The sequence below is a fragment of the Pempheris klunzingeri genome, chromosome 2 (genome assembly GCF_042242105.1).
Source record: "Pempheris klunzingeri isolate RE-2024b chromosome 2, fPemKlu1.hap1, whole genome shotgun sequence".
Taxonomy (NCBI): Eukaryota; Metazoa; Chordata; class Actinopteri; order Acropomatiformes; family Pempheridae; genus Pempheris; species Pempheris klunzingeri.
In genome coordinates, this window is record NC_092013.1 from 22829880 (window position 1) to 22846404 (window position 16525).

The 16525-nt window shown below is 41.9% G+C and overlaps 1 protein-coding gene across 2 annotated transcripts in view; it reads left to right on the forward strand.

Annotated features, from left to right (window-relative positions):
• Nucleotides 1-1910: 1910 nt before the first annotated feature.
• mtss1 (MTSS I-BAR domain containing 1) overlaps nt 1911-16525 on the forward strand; it is a 51641-nt gene continuing 37026 nt past the window's right edge. For both annotated transcript variants that reach the window (XM_070844894.1, XM_070844901.1), the window contains exons 1-2: nt 1911-2697; nt 16099-16160. In XM_070844894.1, the coding sequence (XP_070700995.1) occupies nt 2626-2697; nt 16099-16160 (134 nt within the window). In that variant the 5' untranslated portion in view covers nt 1911-2625. The remainder of the gene's footprint in view (nt 2698-16098; nt 16161-16525) is intronic.

The window sequence follows — 16525 nt, forward strand, 5'->3', positions numbered from 1 at the left end:
ACCAGTCAGTGTGTTATAGGGCTAGTACTCTACTTCCTACAGCATTAGACCCAACCCAATATAATTCTCTGTTCCTGCTGAAATGCGGCCATTACCATTTAAACACAACACAATTATGCAGATTAGTTTATTAGCTAATCTGCAAACAACAGCTGTTACAAAGTAGCTGAACTTTATTTTTTTTAAATCACTGAATTTCATGTATTTTGATTTTCCAAATGATTTCCACATTCTCTCAGTCTTTTATTCTATTTGTTGGATTATTTTGTTCTAACAGTTGGTGAGTGTTTGTACAGCTAGTCACGGTTGCTCATCTCCTGTTCATATTAGTTGGATATTTTCTCTCCACTCATGTTACTCGAATATGTTCCACTCTTCCACTTTTCTCTCTGTAGCTCCGCCCCGCCGGACTGCCGCGTTTTAAACACGCAACACACCTCCTCCATTCACAGATACGCTGCAGCGTCAAGCGCGCCGAACTCAGCATCGACCGGAAAGCTGCATGCATTCAAAATAAAAGCTTCAGAGGAAACGTGCACTATAGGAAAATAATTAAACATTTTTTAAATTCTAAGTTTTGTGTTTAGTTCTATCAACAGTTTGTCATCCATACAAACGAGCTTGTACAGATAATTCAAATGCTATATTAAAAACAGTCCTTTATTACTATTTTGGCTCATAAATGTCAGATGTGTTGAATTTGCACATAAACAGTAAAAGATACACAAAACAAAAGGAGAATTTTGTTTTAGAATTTTGTTTCATCAGTAATCAATATTCTAATCAGACAAAACAAACTAATAGACCAAATATAACAAAAAAAAAACCTGGCAACCCATGTGGTCCCTGTACGAAAGAGGAAGAGAGTGAGACAAATAGGAAAAGGTGTAAAAACAATAAATATAACCCTAAAAACTTTGTATTTCTTTGGTTATTTTCAAATTTGATTGTTTTTGTTTTGCAGTCAAGGCATCACATTACTTGGCCTGTAGGTGTCAGTGAACGGTGAGATGAATCAGATGAATTCAGATGAATTTTCCTAAAATGTTTGCGGATTCAGCATGAAAATTCGTGATTAGCATTTTTTATTTATTTCTTTTTCCTAAAATATGACAGAATTCATTATCAAGCCCGTAAAACATCCTGTGAAAACGTGTGTGAGAGATCTGCAACAATGCCACTGCTTAACAAGCTTCACCAAGTTTCACCAAATCAATGATGCCCTGCAGCTCATGGTTAACTCCCAATTAGAACTCAATATCTGCGTAAGTGTGTTAATGCACAGCGTTACTCATTGTCATAATGTGTGTTATACTTTTATATTCATTGATGCATATTTACTTAAATGCTACAGCTGTAAAGGTGGACACACACACACACACACACACACACACACACACACACACACACACACACACAGGAAGCTTTTGCATTTCACAGAGGATCAATAAAGTCTTATACACTAGAATTTATCATTAATCTGAATTTTTTAAGTAACTAGTAATTGAAGGTAACAGATACATACAGTGGAACACTGCATTTGGATTCAACTTTATTGTATTTGCACACAAATACAGAAATACTGAGTGCAGTTTAACATCTAACTATGCTTACAGGTGATTTAATATAAAATTTAATAATTACACTACAGATATATACAGTGTGATACACACTGTAATGACAGACATATGACATAAGTAGCAGAAAATCGAGATAAACAATTAAAATTCACATAAATGACATTCCACTACGGTTTAATTGCACTAACCTGAACGACAGGAGCCACGTCCACATTTTGGTCGAGGCTTTAATTGTGAAACTCCTAACCGGATGTGGCTCTCGTCACCGTGTGACGCGGTGTTGGGGGAGACGCTCGCTCCTTGCAGGTCAGGACTCCCGTCGGAGCCGCCGGAGGAGGAACAGCCGCCTGGAGACACGCAAGGAAACAACGTGAAATCACTCGGATACACTTCGGGACATAACGGACTGCGGGGGGATTTAAATCCGAGCTGGACGTCAGAGAAGAGACGCACTGATTACTGAAGGCGAGCTGATTGATCTGCGCGTGTTTTTTCCTCTTGGAACACACTCACACACACGCACACCCGCGCGCGCACACAGTCACAGGTTGCTAGCGGAGTTAACGCTAACCTAGCTAGCCAAGTTAGCTAGCTGCGGTTAGCTGTGTTTTCCCTTCACCGGGACTCCACGCCGCCAAAAAAACAAACACTGCCAGACATTTTCCAGACAGGCTGCTCCGTGATTCAGGCATGATGTGCTGCTTCTGCGGACGTTTATCAAGTTGGCCGGCCGGTAGCATCGGCTGACCGAAGCCCAGCGTTAGTGCGAGTCTCCCTCGACCTGGATTTTACTCCCGTGTGTGTGTGAGTGTGTGTTTTTTCTCCTCCGTTTTGCTGCCTTTCCGCGGCTGTTTTTAGCTGTTTTCTTTTTTAAAGGTGGACTTCGCCCTCGGGGTGTTGTAACTCTTCCCCCCCTCTTGAATAATAATAAAAAAAGCCTCTATCGGCTGTTCTGTTGGAGTGTTTCAGAACTTGGCTGGGAGCTTTTTCGGAGTTTGCGTGTGTGGAAGTTGAGGATTTTTTTTTTTTCCGAGCCTGTGGAAAAATGGATGCGGGTATAGAGAAGGAATGCAGCGCCTTGGGAGGGCTCTTCCAGCTCATCATGAACGACATGAAGGTAACAAAAAATCTTATTAAATCAACGTGTGTTCTCCCTCCTAATCACCTCAGCATGTTTTGGTCATGCATTTACTTCTTTTGCCCTCATTTACTAAAGCTGGCATGTCTGTAGTGAAGGGAAGTGATTCTCAAAATATTCTTCATGCTTCTCTTTAGTCTTCTCTTTTCCCTCTTCATCACTTACTGAGCTCCTCTCTGCGCTTTCCTTTCATAGTCTAAATGCTTTTACAGCTTTGCTATTTACTTGACACACTCAGTGATATCAAGGCAGTTCGTTTCTCTCGATTAAAAACAAAGTAAAGTAGATTTTTTAAAAAGTAGCCAGAATCTGCTGCTCCATTCATTGTTAACGAAGATTTTCCTGCAATGCTTCACTCAACATTTCTACTTCCTCAAATATGACGTCCATGTTTACATTTGTCCCCTTTTTATTAATGCAGGCATAACCTCATCCGTCTGAGCTGGACAGCTTAAAATAATGCTGAGACAGAAGTGAGATTTGAAATAATGGCTCTTAGAAAGGAAAGAGTGAGCCTGAGGTCCTTGTAAAGGTTAAAATGTAGGTTCTCAGTGAGAGGATCCGGGGTGACTGGACATGAGTGCTGGGGATGTTGATTGGGTAATGAGTGAGCAGAGGTTAAAACTGGAAGTGGGCCATCTGAGAAGGGAACAGAGCTGGATGGGGGTGGATTTTACCAGCTGTGTGCTCTTTGATGTTTGCTAAGCAGGCTGCCCTTTGCTGCCTGCCTGCCTGCCTGTCTGTCCGTCCGTCCGTCCGTCCATGTTTCACTGCTCTCAGATGTTCATCGTTAGCAGACTCTGTTTTCCAGTTGACCCTGAATGCGTCTTTCGGTCCAAAATAGTGAGGACGGTTCCTGGTGTTGGTGGAGTTTGTGCTCCAACGTTTGTACTGAGTGGAGCCTGAACAGCACATCGACATGTCTGCTGTTACTGACCAGTTGGAGCTTCTCACACATAGATTTGCATCCGTGCACACATTGGTGAAAAACTAACAAGCCCACACCACACACGACTTTATTCAATGAGTGTTCGCATTTTGAAACGTTCTTTATGTTCTTCTTGCATTTAAATTTTCAGCAAAGTCTTTTGTGTATCTATCAGATCAGCATGTCTTGGTAACAATTCCTTCGTAACCAGATCTCAGGGATCCTTATCAAACACATTGATGTGTCACCATTTGAGCCACACAAATTAGGTGGTTAATCGATCAGCTGATAAATGGATATGATTATCAGGTTTGTTTTTCACTGTTTCCAGATGTTTTACAGACCAAACAATGAATGGACGATCGAGAAAGTAATCAGCAGTATGATCAATAAAATAGTATGTTATGAAAGTATGAAAACAATCTGATTTAAAAAAAAAAAATCAAATATTGTTTGGTTTATTGGGATCAGTTTTTAGTGGATAATCCAAATATCAATATTGGCGTCAGCCTTGTTATTGGAAAGGTTGTAACAATGAGTCCTTATTGACTTGCTGTCTGAGAAACTGCAAGCCCCCACGTCACAGTAACACGTGTTATCACGTCTGTGCCAGTTCTTTTTCCATGTGCTTCTATACCAGACTTAAGTCTCTAAACTGTGGCCACAGAATGGACGGACATTAGCCTCGTCAAAGTAAACAAAAATGTGAAAAAAAGTTTAAGTCAAAGTTACAAGAATTGTTTTTGTTTTTAGTCCTGAGTCATGTGCTTTTATTTTTTTAACCCATTTGGCCTCATGCAGGAACCTTTTTGTCTTAAACTCTTCATACCTTTTTTTTCCTGTGACGCTCTCTTAACTGGACAAACTCGTCGTAAATCAACTCACCTCAGCCTGATAAGTGTCATCTGTTCACGAGGAAGGGCGTGCTTGTAACTATTAGAATAATGGAGACTTCCTGCTCCTCTCCGTCTGAGGGCAAGTTCTCTCCAAAATGTCACCAAAGTGTACAAAGAAGAACTGTGACGCTGCGGAGCCTCAAGTTCGAAATCGGCAGACAAAAAGGGGAGTTTCTCCTCGCCATTTCTTTCTTGATTTCTTGAATCGTTGGGTCTCTCTTAATCTCTCTAAAGAGTTTGGATTAGAGCTGCTCTTCGTGGGAAGTGTCTTGTGATAACATTTGCTATTAATTGGCGCCATATAACAAAAGATTGATAACAAGTTCAGCAGCGTCAGCGGTCATGTTAGAGGGCCCGGAACGATCAGGAAATATTAATAGTACCGCTGCCAACAGTGTGTCATCGGAGCAGCGCTGAGCTGTGACCATCACAGACATGGACAGAGGATGGCATGAAGCTAGTTGCCTCAAAACATGTAGAGCGAAGTGGCCCATGGCTAATGTGCCATGTTAATGAGAGACTGTTACACCTACAGCAGGCCATGTTACACAAAGCCCCCGAGGCAGCTGACGACATTTTCCTTTCAACGACTGAGCCGCTGAAGGTTCTGATGCCGTTAACATTTATAAAATCCAACCACACCTCTCTGAACTGACAAGTCTTGATGATCTGGTGGGCAGAATATTCATTTCGCATTAACTCTGACTTACTTATATATTTTCTTTTAATTGTTTTTGGCATCCTGTTTAGACTTAATAGGCTAATTAAGTCACATCAGGGCATTGTGATTCTGTGCAGAAAGGCAGGCTGTCTGTACCTGACTTGTACGACAGGCCCGGACCGATCGTAAATTCTAGAAAACTGGCGAATGAATTCCGCGGAATGGCTCGTGCGTGCAGTTTAAGAACGGACGTCTTTGTCAGAGCGGTTCTTGCACGAGGCCCTGCGTCTTATGATGTGGGAATGATTGCGACTTATAAAACCACAGAGGATGATTCAGCCCTCAGAAATACAGGAATATTGTGTAAGAGTGGATCTTCAGATGACTCACAGAATTCACAGTGGCCCTGCTGCTCATTTTCTGCTTTAAATTGGATGTTTTCGTGTCAGTCACCACATTTGTGGACTGCAGCCTTCCAGTTTTATCTCCATCCCAACAGAAGACAGACAGAAAAGGCTACCGTAACGTCACCCAAGAGGGTTCGATGCCTAGCAAAACCATCCCCGTTTTGTCCTGCAGATCATACGTTTTGGACGTAGCGTGACGGAGCTCGCAGCTGTCCTGTGGTGAGAACAGCGAGCAGCACGCCAGTCACTTCTGCTGTCAGATGACGGGGAAGAAGGATGGCTGTGGTGTGATTCAGAGCTGGTGCTATCATATCCTGGTATTTCACCAACATGGCAAAGAACCAGCGAGGGCACTCCTGCCATCTGCCACATGCACACACACGCACACACACACACTGAAGTCATGTCTAATTAAGTAGAGAGTTTCTGCTCAGATAAATCTTTCCTCAGGGCATCATGACACGCCCGTGAAGAGCTCACACTCTGAATCAGACTCTAGACTTTGGGACACAGAAATTATTCTGTAGGTCCTTCTGTGAATGAACCAAGCAGCCATTTTGAGCAAAGCACAGGATTTTAGTGTTGCTGTCAGATGAATTTAAGCGACATAACCAACCCAAACAGGTTTCTTCTTAATATGGTAGGATTTGCACAGAAACTGCACAAAAGAACCACATCAAGTCTAAACCAACAAAATCAGAAAACACTAGGTGTGTGTGTGTGTGTGTGTGTGTGCGTGCGTGCGTGTGTGTGTGTGTGCGTAATGTGTGCCCATGCTGGTGTTTTCAGCTTGTTTGCTAAGATCTCCCTCCACTGTGAACACCTTAACATCAGGGAAATAGCTCAATCTTCTCATCTCTCGCAGCGTGTGCAGGTGTTGATCAGAGCCTCCACGTCTTCTTCAGCGTGACTCTGTCTGTCTGTCTGTCTCCCTCCTCCTGCTCTCTGTGACCACCCTTAAGTTCTTCTGGGCAGAGAGACAGACAGCTTATTGATTTCTGTCTCAGCTATAGTAGGAGTGGCATTATTAGCCATCGACCTTCCTCACTCCTCCACCTCTGCTCTAATCTATACCTCCATCCTGACAGGTTCCCTGCATCGCTTCACTCTCGCTCTCTCTTCTTCCTGTTGTCCATCTTTTCTTCTTTCATTTTTCTCCTGCCCCCTCTCTCACTAAATACTTCTCCATCCACTCCTCTTCCCTCATTTCCCCTCCGTTCTTTCTCTCCACTTGTAGTTTTCATTTTCTCCCCCATCAGCTCCACCTGATGTGATTCTCCGTCCACGAGGATTTGATTAGTGTTTGACTATCACATTACTCCCCTCGTTAACTTGACTTTAAAGGAAAATGCCACTCAAAACAACAGTTGGCCTGCCCTCCTTCCCTTGGAGTTTGTTTAGCGAAAATGCGAGTGTGTGCATTTACGTGTTTATGCATTCATGCTATGTGTGTGTGTGCTATCCGTCCTGTACTGTTTACTGAAGGTAAAGCAGATAGCTGTCAACAGCAAGCTACAGCCGTATTCACTTTCTACAGCAACGCACACACACACACACGGTTAATTACATATAAACTGCACTGATTATAAAACAGTAATACAGTCATAACCATTATTTATTGGAGTGTGTGTGTGGTAACATACAGGCATTTCCCACACATGAGTTGTTTTGACCTGTGCACAATTACATCACATACACACTATCACACACACATGTATACAAAATCACACTGTAAACTACAGGCCATAAAGTTATGTGGTATCATCAAGCCATTGTCACATCACTGATATACTTTTATAGTTCCTGATAGTTAGTCTGCGTGTGTGTGTGGGAGTGGTTGATTTTAGAGAAGTCTCAGTGCTGACATGGAAATAGGCAGCCTCAGGTGATTGTAGGTGTGGACAGGCACACACACACACACACACACACATAGAATGTGCAGACTTTGCTGCAAAACTGGCCAACAAACACATATTATTGAAATCCACCCACTGTCACAGGCACATATTATAGAAACACGCACATGTAAAGCTAAATCACCTCTGGGTGTTAGCTGCTTGGGAGGAGACAAACGAGGGATGAGGTATGAAAGGATACAAGGAAAATAGTAGCTAATACAGGACGGAAGGAAGAACACGGGAAAGGACGAAAGAGAAATAATGATGGAGAGGAGAATAAGACCTGCTCCTCCTCCTCAGATGAGATGATCATACCTCACAGAAACCAAAACCATGGCGGCAGCTCAGATCAGCTAGGTCACTTGTTAATGTTAACTCTGTGAGTGACTCTGTGACTTTCTACTCTTTACTCAATAGTATGCTGTGTGGTTTACTCCAGTTGTATAAACGGGGACGGTAAATTTAACAAAAAACATGTTGTTTATTCAATATTTCTGTTTGAAGCAGTGAGTTTTTAAGAAGCACCATAAAAGACATCATTCTGACAAGGGGGACATAGAATGGATAAGGGAAAAACAGATGTAGTATGCAAAGTGTAGAGCTTGGAGAACATCATGGGTGTTGTAGTTTTGTAAATGCAAACAACAAAGAAGTCGTTCTTTAACTCTGTTGAAATCATGGAGGTTTCAGCTTCTACTATTAATTGCTGTAGCAGATAATCATTTACGTTAGAGTAGCTTAGAGCATGGATTTTGATAGTAAAGGCCAGAAGCACGTTTCACGTTATTTCAGAGAGACACTTGAAAGCAACCGCCAGTGAGACACTTTGCGGTACCAGAGGGAGCAGAACAGAGGCTGCTGATGTCAGGCTTCGGCCTCTCTGAGGGATACTGACTGCTGCTGCGAAGAACACACCCTTTGCTCCCTTCACATTCAGTCAAAGAGGGCTGCGTGTCTCAACTCCATTTGAAGAAGCATTTTAGATCAGGCAGACCCATTCTGACGTGTTCAGTCTAGAAACGGAGACTTTGGTGGATCCGGCTCGTTGACTGGGCCGCAGCCAGAGAGTGTGTGTGGAAAGCTTGGTAGAAAGGTGGAGGGATAGACGAACATGAGTGGGCAAGTAGAGAGACATGGAGGTGATGATGATGATGATGATGATGCCGCATGGATGGCTGCAGCTCAATGGAGGGTGTGGATTCATAACACACACACACAAACTGATATTACTACCGACTGATGGAGCTACCCACATACACTAGGCACCACAATTTGAGGACTGAAAGTTTTTGAGGGTTTGTAAGGTTTCATGAACAGATGTTTGAGAATTTAAAAATAGGACTTTTTAGCTTTTAAAATTTAATGTTTAGAGAATATGTCTCATGTGGTTAACTGTTCATTCGTCTGTGTCATAAAGATGCTTTTTGAGATTTCCTCTCCACATTTTTCAGCCTCCTCGGTATTGTTGTTTGGTTTCATCAGCTACTGGAAATAAGTTTGTAGTTTTAAAGTCTTAGTCAGTTTTAGAACTGTGAATTTCATCATCTTGGCTTTGGATTTGACAGATTTGATTTTGCTGAATTTTACTGGCAACCTTTTCTATGTTGTGCTGATCTAATTGAATTAATCACAGACACAGATGCATAATTGGCAAGAGACTGAGTGATGTGCCAGGAGACATACACAAATAGTATGCAAAGAAATAGACAAGTCACATGGAGATCAGCTGCCATTTACTTCCTCTCCTCCACACCAACGGGAACCCATGGCAACACTTTGGCAAAAAGACAAACACCAGGGAAGAGGGAGGGAAGAAGAAGAAGAAGAACAACAACAAAAAACCCAAACAAAGTATTGGTTCAGTTTTCGAGTTGGATTTAGACATAAAACTAACAGATAGACTAATAGAAAGTTTTCATCAAACATTCAGATTCCTCCCAGAGAACCACGTGCGAAGTAGAAAGAGAATAACTTGAACTGAATCTCTTTAACTGCCAATGAGCCACAGGAACTGGAGGCCAGCAGGATGGTATTCCAAGTGTACAGTCCCAAACTGATGAGTACACGGTGATTTTTACTCATCTGGTCGGGGATATCACACCTGGGACGGAAACAGTTCATTAACTGTGGACCACTAGACTTTAAGCTGGAAATGGACTGACTGAGCCTGGCAGCTGTGAGAGCTAAGAGGTGACTCTGTCTCCAGTGTCAGTGATTCAGAGAGGAGGGTGGTCTGCAGCAGCCCCTACACCACAGTGAAATGGTGAACAACAACAAAGGAAAGGGCAGTGATCTGCCTGTTCTTGCAATTAAAGAAAGAAAAGATTGAGAGTTATGTAAGAGTGATAAGAGGAATGAGAAGTACACGCTCTCCTCTGTTTGTTTGTCTTACTTCATAAAAACCTCATTGTTTCACATATAAAGGACCAAGCAGTTGACTGTGTTGAGCACATAGACTTCACTGAACAAACCATTAGCCCGATGTTGACACACCCTTGTGTGTCTACTTTCCCCTCTCTCTCATTCCTCTCTCTCTCTGACTCAACCAGTGTTTCTCAAATACAACATTAAACAAACCATCAACCTGCTGTTTGAACAGTCTCAACCTCCCTCGCCCTCCCTCGCCCTCCCTGCTGCTTTGACATGGCGGCTGTTTGTCTGAAACATAATTGCCAGGGCAGCGTATAAAATAGCCAGTGTTTTGTTTTATTACGTATTTTATGCTACATAGTTTTTAGGAATGAAACTACATATTTGTGAGCGATTTGTGTGCACAGTAGGAACCGATGGATTTAGGACAGAGAGCAACAAAGAGAAGCAGAGTAGAGAAAACAAAGTGCTGAGAAAGACGAGCATATGTTTGTGTTTGGTCTGTACAATGCGTTTGATTACGATAAGAACAGTAAAGAATAACACCGGCCTCAATAAAATGCTCACTAGAACAGAAATCCCACAGGCTGTTGCGATCCAGACACGGAGAGCTTGAATGCATACACAAAGCCTCAACATGGTCTTCTCTTAACAAAAGGAAGGTAAAACAAAAGTGACAGATGAGTCGTGATCCTCTGTAGTGCATAATTGTCAAGTTTCACTCTCAAACTGGTTTCAGAGGAATTTGCACCATCACACTCTTTTGGCAAATGCCTTCTGTGCTGTGTAACAGTGACACACTGTGTGTTATGATAATAGGGTCATCAATATTAACAGACATTGCAAACCAGAATATTTCCCCCCCCTGCAGCTAATTATTCAGAAGTGTAAGGCAAAGTGGTTAGATTTCCTCTGGACAAGGCACTGAAGGGTCACCTTCTCTGTGGTTACCAGTCTGTTTCCTCTTGAATAGGTTTAGTTCTGTAAGCTGCATTAAAACCATTTTGATTAACCTTTAATCACATGAGCCTTTTCTTTTTGCTTTTCAAAGTTATGTTTAACAGAAGGACAAGGAGGTTTGTTTCTAAGGAGGAAGTGAACATTTAAATGGACCAGCAATTGTAGTCCCAGCGTTTTCTTATCATTTGTTTGGCTGCCACACAGTGAAAGTGGCAGGTGACTGATGTATGAATTATACTGCACATAACGTTTCTGCAGATGTATGCAGAGAAGGGTGTTGTAGGCACAGTCACGCCTCTCGAAGGCGCTTTGTGAAGCCTCCCCGTGAAACAACGGGATTGGCCGATCCAACGTCCTGTGGTTCGAAATGAAAGACTGGAAGTGACTTGAACATGTTAAATACAAATGGTACAAGGATGAATGCTGTTGTCTCTGCAAGTTCCAGCCTTTAGTCTCAACGTTTCCTCAGGTCAACCTCTAAAACCGGTTCCCCAGAATTTGTGCTTTGAACCTGTTTCCACTGAAAAATAGTTTTGCTCTTCTCAATTATACCCACGCCTGTTTGAACATTTTACACTGCCTCTGTTAAATGCTACCATTTACTAGCCATATCAGGTTTCTTTAACCACCATAACAGCAGCTTTTTCAGCATGAATCTTCTCTCTTTTTCAGAGGTTTCTATTGAGCTGGTTCATGTTTTCTCCAATGAACTTCTCACTTTGAATGTGGTTCATCCTGTCATGCTTCTCCCGTCAGGTTGTACATTTTAGCCACAGCACTGTGCAGGGTGTATTATTGTCATCATAATTTATGATTGCCCTATTAGTGTGCTGTTGGTAGGGCTGAGCAATATGGAAAAATAATAGAATTTTTTCCTTTAGACCCGTATTGCAATTCAGTATGTGATTTTAAGTTCTTATACTATTATTCACTATAAACAAGCAATAAATCATTCTATAGTATGACCCACACAACAGTAGATACAGTTGCTTTTTCCTGTAGCCCAGGCCTATGTGTTATAATGAACTGAGATGAAATGATGAGAATGATGTCTCCATGCATACAAACATGCCTGCAAACTTGTATCACATGACCAATCGCCGACCCTAGCATGTGCATGTGCTGTTGTAAATAGGAAGAAATCAACTAAGATGTCTAAGATGAATTTGAGTACTTTATCAGTCCTAACCGTTTCTTCTTTGTACTCATTTTAAATTCAGTATCTTTGGTCAGACAAAACAAACACTCAGAAGACGTCACTTTGGGAGGTTAGGACCCATTTGCTCAGACAAAATTAATTATCAGAGTCAAGAATCAAGAAAAATGCTCATTAGACGGCTGACTGGCTGACTGAGCGTCTAAATAAAAGTCTTTCTAAAGTCAGTCAGGACTCTAGACAGGTCAACAGGGCAGTATTCTCACTTTCCTGAGATGCCACGCCAGTCCCTCTTCACCTCTGTGTCTTTTCTTTCTGTCGGTCAGTGGAGCAAGTCAGGATTATCATGGTAGGATTAGACGCTGAAGGCAGGTGACTACACACACAGACTATAGTAACTGTATACCTGGTCATGCTGACTGGTTGACTAAGCAGATAGGATAACAGCTCTGTATATCTCCTATACGTGGAGAGCTCAGGCTCTGTGAATAGAGTTTACTGTGTCAGTGCCAGTGGAGCATGTTGACCGCTTCCACTCATCTGCCCAAGGGTTTTAGGCACGTACCAAAGCTGCTTGACTTAATGAAATGTCTAAAATAAAGACAAGTGCTTCTCACATTGGCACATTGGTATTTTAACTTCATAAATTAAAAACTTGTCCTCAACCCATCTTCTGTGAAACATCTGATGGATTAATTGACCAAGCCTCTCAGCATTAGAGATAACTATCATTTTAGGTACACGTCTCACTCATGTCTCGCTTCCTATGTGGATTTCCAGTTAGACTTCCAGCTCATTCATTACGTTGTCTAGTCACCACCTTTGTTCCATTTTTGTTTTCCTCTGAGAGCAGACAGTTGTTTTCTTCGCAGCTGTCTCAGGGAACCCTCTAGACACCGCCAGTGACCCTTGTGGGTCCCAGGACCCTAATTTAGCAACCGCAGCTCTAAAGCTCTCTGGACCAAGCTGCAGCGGACCCTGATACTCTGTCTGTGGTGTTTTCAGCCCTGCTTGCTGCAAAAAACCTCTGCTGAAATATTTTGTCTGCAACTAGCTGTGACATTCCTGGTAGTCACAACAAATCCTGACAGAATTTAAGGTTTAGGCGAGAAGTGGCGAGGGAACAAGAAGGGCCCTCTCAGACTGAAATCCAAGCAGCAGAGAGATTTTGTGGTGCACATTGTTGGTTTGTAGCTTGACACTCCTGTCCTGAGTGACCTTCAGTAACTGTTTAGGTAGAATAAACTTCATTTCTTAGATAACCCACATTACACAATGGAAGTTAAGAGTCAAGAGCTACAGTGCCGGGTTGATATTCCTGTGATCAGTAGGGGTGAAATACTGCATAAAATTCACAGACAATTGATCAGTGGTGAGTGGTATGCACCACATGTATGTTTGGTATGTTTTCCATAGGAAATACGAAAGAAGTGCAGTCACTAAGGTTCAATGGCTCAATGACCATTGTTCTTATTTATCGCTGTAAAACTGTTAACATGCCAGTAATGCCCTTTTCCCACTGTCACTTAAATATAGTGGAAAATCATAACACTTTCGCGTTCATGTGATGCACGTGCAAAGATATAACCCTAAGAATATTAGGCTAATCTGACTGTAATTGTTTGTTTACAGGGCGCATGAAACTGAACGTGATTTACTAGAAATTTGATTCCATGCAAGTCCAGGCAGATTTATACATGAGTCAATCTTCCATGCATGGACAAGAAAGATTAATACAGCGGAACTCTCGCTGGAAAATGACATCAATGTTCAGATCACCCTAAATGTGCTTCATCTTAAATTTTACTTTGTGATTTCATGCTGTTTCATTCAATAAATCTCAGTATAAGTTTTGTTCCAGCCACAACCTATTTCTGTCCCTATAGGGATCACTAGAGGTTTCGGAGTGCAGTCCATTTCTGATCATGTCCTTCTTCCTTCCGTTTATCCCAGGTTCACTGTTAGTTGTTCACCAGAGGCATTCAGCTGGTCACCTGCAGTATTTCATCAAGCAGTGCTAAATCCTTGCAGCTAGTAAACCTGTCACCCCCATGCCGTGTGCATGCCTGGCTGGCTGTGAAGCAGGGCCCGGCTAACGGCTTTAGCGGTGTGGAGCTAAGAGGCTAATGGTGTGGTGTTAGGGGTTAAATCGGTATTATCCCCTCTCTGGTAGACCAGCAGATACAGAGGACGGTCAGGGTGACTGGGTTCAGGAAAATAAGGAGAGAGAAAGTTGGATTCAGCCCTCCGCTCCAACAGGGCTTTCCTGCATTTTTAATTGAATAACCAGAACTCCGTACCAGCAGCTGTTGGTCACAGATGTAACCCAAGGTCAGAGCCTGCAGCATGAAGCAACCTTAGATTACATAAGCAATCAGCTGCTGTTACAAAATGCAGACACAGAAACAGTTTTAACCCCCTAAAGGACGCATCAAAGCACCAGGAGGCTATTTTAATCTCTGCAGAAGAAAGAAACAAAACAATTTTTTCCTCCTTTTAAAGCTTTCGAATATCTTTCAGTGATGTTGTGCTGTGACATCAACAAAGTTGTTTTTTAGTAACTAATTCAGAAAAGAGTGCAGATATTCTTTAGTTTGTTTCCATTAAAACGTTGCACGTTTGAGCCAAATTGCAGAAAATTAATCAAAGTAAAAAGTGAATTAATGTTGTGACCCGATTTAGATCTTAAAGGTGTAGTGGATTAATTGCTTAAATTCTTATGTCAATTGACATAAATTTAAGCAAATATTTTGATAATCAATTAATAATTCGTGTAAATTTCAAGCCAAACTGCCAAATGTTAGCTGGTTTCAGCTTCTAAATTCTGATGACTTACAGCTTTTTTTTTTTTAAATGTAGTTTTTGATGTCTGCCATTTCTATTCGGGTGTTTTTAAAGGTCCAAATTGAAAATGTGCACGAAAAGACCACTATGGGGTTGGAACAGGATTCGTGGCTCAGTGGTGATAAAACAGAACGTTGAGATGAGCTCAGAGAAAACGCTGCAGTTTCATGGAGAATCAATCAAAGCCGCATGACAGCGGCATCGGTCTCTGGCCCTGCTTCCCTCCCTTTGTTTCTATATGTTTGCGGTGGGCCTGAGAGGCCCGTCCTCCGTCCTCATGTGAAACCCAGAGAATCCAAAAATAACACGAGTCAGTCAGCTGTTGTTGTTCAGAGCAACTCAGAGTGAAAACTGTAAAAGAAATCTTTTGCATTCAGGGACAAAGAATGCAAAGGTCACAGGTAAAGCTGCAACTGTTGCTCGAGTAACTGATTAGTCGACAGAAAACTAGTTGACAGCGACTTCTGTGTTGACCAGCTTTGTGCCAGTGATGCTGACCTCTGACCCCAGAGACTAATCTTTCCTGAACTCATTTCTCAGCACCACCAGAATTAACAACACTGAATACAATATCAGACTTCTGTCTCCATCCATCGTTTGTTTTGTCTTCTTCTTTCATTTGCGTGCTTCCTGGCTATCTCTTTTCTTATTCCCTACTCTTTTTCTATCTGTATGGCTCATGTCTCTCCTTTTTTCACACCCTGTAAACATTTCATAGCCCTATGCTCCTCTTGCCACTCTGACTTTAATTTGGATACGATCTCTAATTCATGTCGCTCAGTCCGTCAATCCTCACTGGCACCAGTGACACATTCTTTACAGATCTCATTCTCTCCGTCTCTGCACTGAAAATTTGGCAGTTTTTTTATTGCTGCCATACATACACAGTAACGTTATAAAACAAGATTAAACAGATCATTTGTACTTTCATTATCATATCCCTATGTCCCTTTACACAAAGTGTTTATGTTGACTGTGCTGCTTGGATCAAAATAAGATTAACGTTAAATACTTCTATGTGCTATGTCAGGTTAGTTTTGTTAGTCCAGTGCAGGGAAATACCTGACAGGTTTATTATTAATACTTTAATAATAGCTCTCTCTCCCTCATTAAAGTCATAAGCTCTTTAGGATTATTGGTATGAAATACACGTTGTTGAAGCTTTGGTTTTAATAATTCAGTTGAACTCGGTGAATCCCGTTGTGGTCAGACCTGTGCTGCTGTCGGAGGTTTAATTGATGTTCTCTGTGTTTGCTGCAGGCCAGTTATCCTACATGGGAGGACTTTGTAACCAAAGGAGCCAAGCTACAATCACAGCTCAGGTAAAACACACACACACACACACACACGTTCAAGCTGGTAACATTTTTTTCTCTGACCACTGGCCAGCAGGTCATTGGCTACTAACACTGTAACCAAATCAGATTATCTGTCAGATTTAGCCTGAAGTAAATCTCAGTTTGCTAATTTAATCCAGTATTTGTTAAGCACATTTTTTTATAGCTCCATGTATTAAAATAACACTACTGATGAGAGGTGAGAAGTTTGTCTTTGGAACCAAAACTCATCAATGTTATTGGCAGCTTTAAATGATGATCTCCCCATCTGGTGGCTTCCTACTGCCGAAACCCTTGCAGAATTTAGCAAAAACATATTCAGGTTATTGTTTTATACTGTTCTTGACAGT